Source organism: Acipenser ruthenus, chromosome 16, assembly GCF_902713425.1.
Source record: "Acipenser ruthenus chromosome 16, fAciRut3.2 maternal haplotype, whole genome shotgun sequence".
Lineage (NCBI taxonomy): Eukaryota > Metazoa > Chordata > Actinopteri > Acipenseriformes > Acipenseridae > Acipenser > Acipenser ruthenus.
The window spans coordinates 638,775-649,797 of NC_081204.1; the positions used below are offsets into that span (position 1 = coordinate 638,775).

Here is an 11,023-nt window from a genome sequence, read left to right on the forward strand (position 1 = left end):
GGCTAATCAAGCTCATAGTAAAACCTGGAATGGGTGACATAGCAGGAGTCTGATTTCCATCCCTGTAATATAATTTTATAGGAGAGGTAGGGCACCAGGGCTTGATGAATGAATGAATGTTTGTGTTGGTTTGTTTTTCAGCCATGGCGATGGACGATGCATTCATATGTTTGTTTGTTTTTCAGCCATGGCGATGGACGATGCATTCATGTGTTTGTTTGTTTTTCAGCCATGGCGATGGACGGTGCATTCATATGTTTGTTTGTTTTTCAGCCATGGCGATGGACGATGCATTCATGTGTTTGTTTGTTTTTCAGCCATGGCGATGGACGATGCATTCGTATGTTTGTTTGTTTTTCAGCCATGGCGATGGACGATGCATTCGTATGTTTGTTTGTTTTTCAGCCATGGCGATGGACGATGCATTCATATGTTTGTTTGTTTTTCAGCCATGGCGATGGACGATGCATTCATATGTTTGTTTGTTTTTCAGCCATGGCGATGGACGATGCATTCACGTGTTGGTTTGTCTTGTGTTTGATGGAGCCAGGCATGGCGATGGATGATGCATTCACGTGTTGGTTTGTCTTGTATTTGATCGAGCCAGGCATGGCGATGGACGATGCATTCATGTGTTGGTTTGTTTTGTCAGGGCCCGAGAGCTGAAGCCCTGACTCATGAAGCGATGGAGCGAGGGAAGTGGGTGTTCTTCCAGAACTGCCACCTCGCACCCAGCTGGATGCCTTCCCTCGAGAGGCTCATCGAAACCATTGACGTGGACAAAGTGAGAGCAGCACGTGGGCAATAAAACCACGGGACGCAATACCGACATCCGGAGCGATTCTCAAAGCTATTGACTCAGAGCTGTTTCTGAATGGAAAAAAACACCAATTAAACATCTGAAACAAATAAGAATTGACTTAATACTTCATTCAAGTCCCTGAATTAGAAGTCTGAGTTGTTTATTTCTGGTTTCATATCTTTATTGGGTGTGTTTCTCTTTTCTGAAAAAATTGCTGCAGAAGATAATAATGCAGATCTCCAAAGAATACTCTGGTCTTTAATTAACTCCTTTTTTTAAAACAAACTAGAATAACACCTGTTCATTTTAAACAATTAGATCCAAAGGAATGTGATTTAAGGTCTCAAGTATCTTGCAAGTTGTATTCCATTTTAAAATGGAACATTTTAATATGGAATATCACTGTGCATGTTTGGTATGGTGAACAGTTTTAGTCATACCAAGTTGTGTGGGGATTCATGAAAAAAAAAGTCAATCTGTTCAGTTAGGAAAACAATATATTGAAATATTTCTGTATTTTACATTTACATGAAAATCCACCTCTTTCTTTAGGTTCATCGTGATTTCCGTCTCTGGCTGACCAGTCTGCCCAGTAATAAGTTCCCAGTCTCCATCCTCCAGAACAGCTCCAAGATGACCATCGAACCCCCTCGCGGGATCAAAGCAAACCTCATGAAATCCTACTCCAGCCTCAGCGACGATTTCCTCAACTCCTGTGCCAAGGTATAGACGGGTAGCTGGCTCCGGCTGCCATCATAAAGCACAGTCAAATGAAGACGCTTCTAGTGTGGATGAGAAACGCTTTAGCAAGGGCAGTGCCATTTTCAATGTCTGCTCAGCCACAGAGGATTGGTCTGCAATATGTGTATCACTTTAAATTGTGATTATACAGCTGCATGTGTAAAATGCAATTCATTTTCCGTAGAAGCCAGTGTGCTGTATGGAAAATGTAGATGCGACTGTCCATTTGTAAGTCTTTGAGCATCTTTTGACCATCTGATGTGTGTTTTCAGTGACTTAACGCCACAAAACACTGACATGTAAAATGAGTCTGCCCGTGTTTCTTCAGGATAACCTAAATGTGCTGTGATTTTCTGTTTCTTAATGCATTCTCTGTTTGCGAAACAGGCAGACAAGTTCAAATCCCTCCTGCTCTCCCTGTGCTTCTTCCATGGGAATGCCATTGAGCGCAGGAAATTTGGTCCCCTGGGGTTCAACATTCCCTATGAGTTCACGGACGGAGATCTCCGGATCTGCATCAGCCAGTTAAAGATGTTCCTGGACGAGTACAGTGAGACACCCTACAAGGTAACAGGAGTGCTCAATCACACAGCTGTATGTACGACAAGCAGCACAGTATTATCATTGAGACAAAACAAAGAGAAATGACTGTAGTCTGCGCGTTCAAGATAAGACTTGTTAGGGGAGACAAATGAATCAGTGATAATGGTACCAGCGCATGGATTCCAGGTTACCTGTAAATGCACATCCCCTGTTTATTTCAGTAGAAGCGTTTCAGAGTTTCCGAAAACATTTTTTAAATGTGTTGCACGGAAAAACGAATTTGGTGGTCACCAGAGTTTACCTTTTTGGTGCTCTCTGTATTCCTCATGTTGTATTTTTTTATTATATCATTTATTGCTTTGGCTTGTGCCTCACAGACCCAGAGTGTGCTGTATTACACAGCAACCACACATAAAGGGGCTCTATTTAAATTATCAACGCAGTTGCACATCTACACATTGTCTGACAAAACTTTATACAAACCTCATTTCACAGTTTTGTTTTTTTTCTTTTGTTTTATTGCATTTATGTGATTCAGTAAATCACCCCAGGGGAACATCCCAGCACGATTCCAATAAACAGCAGCGGTCTTTAGATGCACAACACTGTTGAGATCATAACAATAGACCCTGTGATGACTTAAATGACTAGGAATACCCGTGAATAGAGTGTCTTGAGAGGCACAGTCTATGATCGCTAATGATGGTGTCAGTAGAAGTCACATCGCTGTCATGTGTGTTCTTCATCACTTTTGTGCAAAGATCTCTTTTCAGTTGATCTAGACTGGCGGATCACTCAATCATTGTTCATTTGAGAAAATCAACACATCTAACTGTGTGTGTCAAATGTTTTTTTTTCTCTTTAAAAGTAAGCAAACATGACAAGTTTGTTGCTGTGATATTTAACGTCTGTTTGTAGTTCACTGGAGACCTTTTTTTAAACGCTTGGCCCCTAGGTTCTGAAGTACACGGCTGGCGAGATTAACTACGGGGGGCGTGTTACTGATGACTGGGACCGGAGATGCATCCTCAACATCCTGGAGGATTTCTACAACGCCAGAGTCCTGAGCGAAGAGCACGTGTACTCGAAGTCCGGGATTTACAGGCAGATTAGCACCGCCTTTGATCTGAACGTGAGTGCTGAATATAAACAGCCGAGCACTCATTCACAGCAGTGGAGAGACTCATCTGCCGTTATGAGCTGAATTCTCAAAGCTATGTACTCCAAATCCTCATCAGCACAGTTTTACAGAGAAAGGAGAAACTGGCCCATAAAGTTACCAGACCTGAAATAAACAGCTAAGACTTTTAATCCAGGGGCTTTTTTCGCTTAAAACTTGTTAGAATAGAAAGCATTGTGAATTGAAATGCGGATTGCTCTCGCTTCTTTCACAGGGCTACTTGCAGTACATAAAGAGCCTGCCGATCAATGACACACCGGAGATATTCGGTCTCCATGACAACGCCAACATCACCTTTGCCCAGAACGAAACCTTCGCTCTGCTCACCGCAGTGGTCCAGCTGCAGCCCCGATCCTCAGCCAGCGGGGGGAGAGGCAGGGAGGAGGTGATGCACAATAGAAAATACAATACGTCCTCGACCCTGATATTGACGTGATGCAGCCATCTGAAATGCCTTCAGTTTGTATCAGCTGGGTCAGATACAAGCAGATTTGTACCTGCTTAAGCTCAGAGCAGACAGTAAGCCGTACACCTCTGGTGGAGTGGATATGAAAGCAGTAACACAGGGTCTTCAGATATGGTCCAATGTATATACAATATGCTATCTGTCTTATGCAGGGAGGGTAATAAGACTCCTGATGCATAGCAGTTTCATCCATTCCAGGTTTTAATACAAGCTTGATATTTGTGTGGGGTACAGATTCATCTATATTGACAAAGGCTTTTAAATCCTGTGATAAACCAGTTGAGTGCGTTTGCCTCTCAGATTGTGGAGGAAATCGTTGGGAACATTTTGGTGAAGATCCCAAAGCCCATCGATGTGCAGAATGTGATGAAGAAGTTCCCAGTCCTGTACGAGGAATCCATGAACACTGTGCTGCTCCAGGAGGTCATCAGGTAGAGAGGTGCTCCTGAGACGTTTAGAAATCACACCATCACACCAGCTTCTCTCTCTCTCTCTCTCTCTCTCTCTCTCTCTCTCTCTCTCTCTCTCTCTGTTCCAGCAAAGGATAAAAGAACAGCACGGATTAAAAGCTTAATGAATGGATTGTTTTTTTGTCCCTCTCCTCAGGTATAACCGGCTGCTGAAGGTGATCTCCCAGAGTCTCAACGACCTGCTGAAAGCACTGAAGGGGCTGGTGGTGATGTCATCACAGCTGGAGCTGATGTCAAACAGCTTATTCAACAACGCTGTCCCCGCCATGTGGCAAGCCAAGGTGAATAGGGAATTTGCATTCAATTTTTTCATTTCTCAGCAAAGAGAGTTAAAAAGAAAAACATGCTGAGAATTTGGTTACACTGGTTCCCAACATCTATAAAACCCATAAACCCCAGATTAAAACTGCTTTACTTCAGCAGTGAAAGAGGGACTGGTAAAACAAATACAACAGTTGAATTTCTTTTGGTGTTTGTTTCTTTGGGTCTGAAGATCTCATGATTAGACGTGTACAGTTACAGACGGGCACTGTCAATATTTCTTCAGTCTTTCCCACATACGGTTAAATACTGTACACATACAGTCTTTATACACAAATATATATTGCAGTAACTATGGCTTTTCTTTTTGGCTACATGCATTCCCAATATGTTAAAGCATGTTTAAACACCTTTAATAATACAGTTTAAACACCTTTAATAATACAGATTAAACATATTTAATAATACAGTTTAAACGTAACCTCCCCCCCTCTGGCAATGCCCTGTGCTGCAGGCATACCCTTCTCTGAAGCCCCTGGCGTCCTGGGTGACGGACCTGCTCCAGCGATTGCAGTCCCTGCTGACCTGGATCAGGGAGGGCATCCCGCCTGTATTCTGGATCAGCGGCTTCTTCTTTCCGCAAGCCTTCCTCACCGGCACGCTCCAGAACTTTGCCAGGAAGTCCGTCATCTCCATCGACACCATCGGCTTCGATTTCCAGGTACCTGAGTGTTTTCTGAATTTTGAATCTTTGTTGCATTTTTTTTTTTGCATCTCTTGTGACTGAGTCTGTAGGTGCACATGTTTGAAACTACAGGCCCAGGACACTATCTACTGCAATTGTTTTTTTGACTGAGGGTAGGAGACTCTTCTTCGCACAGAGTGGTGAGGGGATGGAAAGGGTTACCCAAGGGTTACCTAGCCTTGCTGTTGATGCTGAATCACTGGGATCCTTTAATACCCAATTTGACAGAGTTTTGAGATCACCCAGCTACCTGAAACTGGACCAGCATGGTTGGGCTGAATGGCCTCCTCTCTGGTTGGTAACTTCTCTTCTGCTCTTGTGCAGGACGAGGTGAAGTGTTTCTGCACCCTTGCTTTCAGGTTATGAAGGAGTCACTGAGCCAGCTGACAGAGCGCCCTGAATCAGGGTGCTATATCCACGGCCTGTTCATGGAGGGGGCTCGCTGGGACCCCGGCTCCTTCCAGCTGGCAGAGTCCAGACCCAAGGAGCTCTACACTGAGATGGCGGTGATCTGGCTGATCCCGGTGCCCAACAGGAAGGTGCCCACCTCAGGGGTTTACGTCTGCCCCATCTACAAGACCCTCACTCGAGCAGGTACAACCCCTTAGACAAGATGACCATAGGACAAGCACAGCAAAGAGGGACGTAGCACAGGGAAAGCATGGTACAGCATAGGCAAGCACTGCAAAGCACAGAGAGCCATGGTAAAGCATATTCCAATAAAACATGGCAAACCAGGGTAAAGTATGGTAAATGCATAGTACAACCACGGGAAAAACACCACTACCATGGTAATGGGTTTGGATACCTCTACATAGTGACTGAGTTATATTATTAAAGTCAGCATTGCATTGAAAACCTCTATAACAGTAAACCCTAGTAAGTTTGCATGGTCACTTTGCAGTTTGCTGTTCTTTTACACAGTATAATATCCCTGCTCTTGCAATGGTTAACCATGTGTTTTCCCATGCTTTGCTATACTTAACTGTGGTTTACCCTGCTTTTCCTTGTTAGGGATGTCCTCTCCTGCTGCTTCACTTGACCCTTCTATATACCGTATGTACAGACAGATGGAAAGAGAGAAACCTCCTGTTGATTCATGTATATTCTGTTGCAGGGACTCTTTCAACGACTGGTCATTCCACTAACTATGTCATTGCTGTGGAGCTGCCGACCGAGCAATCTCAACAGCACTGGATCAAGCGTGGAGTGGCTCTTATCTGTGCCCTCGACTACTGACACAAACAAACCAGCACAAGCCTATTACAGCCCACTACTGCTGCAGCCTGTAACGTCTATCTTTTATTAAGAATACACAAATACATTGGTTTGACTGTATCTTTGTGTTCATGTGCGCTGTGTTTTTTTGTGCGAGTGTGTGTTTGTGTAGGGGCTGGGCGGTAAGCACGCTCCGTGCTGAAGCTAGCTGTCTGTTACAGTGATCTGTGAAGGGTCACCTTTTCCTTCAGGGATCGGATTTCGCAGCAGTTTGGCAGGCTGTGCTGTGGCAGCTGATCATAAAGGAGTTATTTTTAATTCTGCAGAGCCTGATGATTTTCTGTGATGGTACTTTGCTGTGTTATACAAAACGATTCTGCACAAGGAGATCGAAAAGCACAGATAAAAGCTCCAAAGCACACGATCACTGGAAATGTAAAGCATCACTTTAAAAGAAAAAAGGAATAGTCTTAAAATATTTACTCCATATGTGTTTAAAATCATCTAGGGCTAGTCAAAGCTAATCTGTTTGCCAAATCTGTATAATTATTTATTAGAAGAAAATTCTACTTTACACAAGTTAATAATATTCTCATAACATTCGACATTGATAAAAAAAAGTTGCTAGTCTTTTAAAGTTTTGTTTAATTTTATCAACTGTATTGTTGTTGTTTTTTTTTTCTGAATTGCCAAAGACTACTATAAACACTGATTGAACTGAAATGGTCTGATTGCTGGTATTGCGTTTCTGTACCTGACAGCACCATGCAAGAAAATGAAGCTTTGTTTGTTGTTGTTTTTCTTTTTCTACAATCTAAACAATATCTTGATAAGATTCAACACTGACCACGCACCAGTATGTGGGGTATGAGGATTACCAAGGACAGGGAAGCAGTGCAGGTGCTTGTATGTGCTGTATACCGCCTACTAATATCATGCAATCGCTTCTCCTTGCATGCAACCCAGGGAAACAATACTGACATTAATAAGAGAGGGCAGTACTTGTGGGCATCGCTGTACGATTGCTATCTCAATGATTTCCCAGAAAGAGCCCGTATGTTTTGTGTATTTGGTCACTCAGCTGGTGGACATGTTAGTGTCTACGGCTCATAGCTGAGATTGTACAACCATTAGGTAATGGAAGTACATAGCGCTGCAGCGATGCCAGGAGTAACTGGAGAACACTGCCTCTTGCTAGCTGCTCCTGTTTGTTTTTCAAGGGGCATTTCTGGTCTCAAGCCTGAGATTAATGAATCTCTCCCAGATCTGAATTGTATCTTCAGCCATACAATTAGGAGGGATCCTGTTTCTAGTCAGGGGATGCATCTGGTGAAAATGTAATTAAGCTAAGGGAGAAAAACTACTCTATATATATATATATATATATATATATAGTCACAGAGAGAAGATGCACAGTAAATTACATTCAAATTGACTACAGGAAATCAATTAGTTCTGCAAATTGTAAAAGACTGCCCTGAACAAGGAGTAAGCACACCAGACTGCTTTGTTAAGCTGCCTGTCTTCTGAGACTCAGCGATTGGAAGGAAACACGGTTCCAAAGGAAATCCACTTATCAGACAACCAGTGCCTGAAGAATACATCCTGTAGTATGAGAGAGATGTGGAAGAACTGTCTTTAATGCACAATGTAACCGGGCAGAGGCTGGGCGTGAACCAGCGATCACACACTCCTCAAGAGAGCAGAGCCATGGCACCCGGCTCGCTTGCACAAGCAGTTACAGAGCTCCCAGCCTCGATGCTACCTGCCAGGGGTCGCGCTCCACAGCAGCAGGGCAGCACACAATGTACATTTGTAATTTCTTCTAAATGCTTTTTCCCAGTAAAAGGAAATTAAATTGCTCAGCCTGGCAGTCTTTTATATCATCCATAGCTGCTTTTGCACTTACAGTTTTTACTGTGTTATTGGGCTTGTTTTTCTTTCATGTCTGCTTAGTGACAGCGGGTGAATATTTAAATAAATACTGGATGTACTGTGCACTGCACCAGAAAATCCATGTGCATACAAAAGAAAACATCAGCTATTGAATCAAACCTTGAGCATGTAGCTAAAGTGAAAGAAAAATGATCATTTCCAACGCAAGGTCATTCGCAGCACAGTGTGGAAGCAGCTTCTTTACAGAGCTGCTGTGAGGAATGCTACAGAGAATGGCACGTTGTCTCGTTTTAAAAAATGCTCATGGCAATACAGAGACAGGAGTTTAGGGTCACATTCATTGTTGTGGATTATTTTTTGGTTTAAACCACAAATCAGAATTTGGAACCTGTGTTCTGTCATTTTTTGCTTCTCATCAGTTTTTGCTTTTCATCATTTTTTACTTCTCATCTGTTTTTGCTTCTCATCATTTTTTGCTTCTCATCATTTTTTGCTTGTCATCAGTTTTTGCTACTCATCAGTTTTTGCTTGTCATCATTTTTTGCTTCTCATCATTTTTTGCTTGTCATCAGTTTTTGCTACTCATCAGTTTTTGCTTCTCATCATTTTTAGCTTCTCATCATTTTTTGCTTGTCATCAGTTTTTGCTTCTCATCATTTTTTGCTTCTCATCAGTTTTTGCTTCTCATCATTTTTTGCTTCTCATCAGTTTTTGCTTCTCATCAGTTGTTGCTTCTCATCAGTTTTTGCTTCTCATCATTTTTTGCTTCTCATCAGTTTTTGCTTCTCATCAGTTTTTGCTTCTCATCAGTTTTTGCTTCTCATCATTTTTTGCTTCTCATCAGTTTTTGCTTCTCATCATTTTTTGCTTCTCATCAGTTTTTGCTTCTCATCATTTTTTGCTTCTCATCATTTTTTGCTTCTCATCAGTTTTTAGCTTCTCATCATTTTTTGCTTCTCATCAGTTTTTGCTTCTCATCATTTTTTGCTTCTCATCATTTTTTGCTTCTCATCAGTTTTTGCTTCTCATCATTTTTTGCTTCTCATCATTTTTTGCTACTCATCAGTTTTTGCTTCTCATCATTTTTAGCTTCTCATCATTTTTTGCTTCTCATCAGTTTTTGCTTCTCATCATTTTTTGCTTCTCATCATTTTTTGCTTCTCATCAGTTTTTGCTTCTCATCATTTTTTGCTTCTCATCAGTTGTTGCTTCTCATCAGTTGTTGCTTGTCATCAGTTTTTGCTTCTCATCAGTTTTTGCTTCTCATCAGTTTTTGCTTCTCATCATTTTTTGCTTCTCATCAGTTTTTGCTTCTCATCATTTTTTGCTTCTCATCAGTTTTTGCTTCTCATCATTTTTTGCTTCTCATCAGTTTTTACTTCTCATCAGTTTTTGCTTCTCATCAGTTTTTGCTACTCATCATTTTTTGCTTCTCATCAGTTTTTACTTCTCATCAGTTTTTGCTTCTCATCAGTTTTTGCTTCTCATCATTTTTTGCTTCTCATCAGTTTTTGCTTCTCATCATTTTTTGCTTCTCATCAGTTTTTACTTCTCATCAGTTTTTGCTTCTTGTTGTACTGCGCATGCTCTGCGCTGTTTTACTTCTCTTCCACTTACTGTGTCAGAAAAGCTCCCGGCTTCCTTTTAATGTCTTGCTATTAAGTAAGTATAAATGGATAACATTATTACTGCTGAGTATTTTTCAAACATGGGTAAGGTTACCTTCCTAAGATTATTGAACTTCAATGAGAAGATGTGGTATGAACGTGTTTCTTGACTATTTCTCAAACATGGGGAATTCATCGTCCCTGTTTCTAAAACATGGGTAATGTGTATTCATAATCGTAAAGTAATGTGTTGATGGCATGTCTTCTGCTTTTACATATTTGTAAAATAACTATTTAAAAGTCTAGTAACCAATACTGTATTCAGTTTTTTTTGTGGTATAAGCAAGGGTACCAGTTTCTGACACCACAATACGACATACCACAGCACTATAAAAACACCCATACCATATTTCCATTGCACACATTCCTAATATACACCATAAAACCAAAGACAGCATCCGGTGCGAGGATTCCTGTAATTGATCAAGAGCGTAGTGCTAATATTGAAGCATGCAATGCAGTGGCACTGGAACACTTTTTAAAGTGGGGGTGCTGAAAGCCATTGAACAAAACTGTAACCCCTGTATATGATGGAAGCCATGCAAAACCTGGGGGTGCTGCACCCCTAGTTCCAGCGCCCCTGATGCAATGCGTAACAAAAAAAGAAAACTATACAGAATAATGAAATGTTTGTACAACTACAGTATACTGTACTGCACCCCTATGATAAACAAACAAACACACCCGGGTGGACTCCACTCGCAGAATTGCTGGGAACTACGCGACTGCGTCCGTTTGGAAGAAATAGGCTTGGGAGTCTCCTCGTCACAATAAAAACAGCATGCCGCGAATAGAGACAGCTAATTACCATTATTGAAAATAAATACAAAAACAGTCATATTATCGGCGGCTCTTGAGTTAGTTTTTCCCCCTGGATTTGACTTTTGTTTAAAAAACCTTTGGCTCAATACACTCCGAGCACATTGCATTTGTATTTGTACAACGCAGTTACTGTGTCAGTAGAATAATTAAAATAAATAAACAATAAAGATAAACACCTTTGTGGAGACCGTCCCAGACACGCAGGGGCGAGG

The 11,023-nt window shown here is 41.6% G+C and overlaps 1 protein-coding gene across 1 annotated transcript in view; it reads left to right on the forward strand.

The window, feature by feature from the left end:
• The window catches only part of dnah1 (dynein, axonemal, heavy chain 1), a 50,086-nt gene extending 42,300 nt beyond the window's left edge, over positions 1-7,786 (forward strand). Inside the window, exons 69-78 of the mRNA XM_058988243.1 lie at positions 653-784; positions 1,355-1,525; positions 1,931-2,110; positions 3,042-3,218; positions 3,481-3,651; positions 4,033-4,163; positions 4,339-4,483; positions 4,978-5,184; positions 5,568-5,802; positions 6,326-7,786. Of these exons, the coding sequence (XP_058844226.1) occupies positions 653-784; positions 1,355-1,525; positions 1,931-2,110; positions 3,042-3,218; positions 3,481-3,651; positions 4,033-4,163; positions 4,339-4,483; positions 4,978-5,184; positions 5,568-5,802; positions 6,326-6,447 (1,671 nt within the window). The 3' untranslated portion in view covers positions 6,448-7,786. The remainder of the gene's footprint in view (positions 1-652; positions 785-1,354; positions 1,526-1,930; positions 2,111-3,041; positions 3,219-3,480; positions 3,652-4,032; positions 4,164-4,338; positions 4,484-4,977; positions 5,185-5,567; positions 5,803-6,325) is intronic.
• Positions 7,787-11,023: the final 3,237 nt, after the last annotated feature.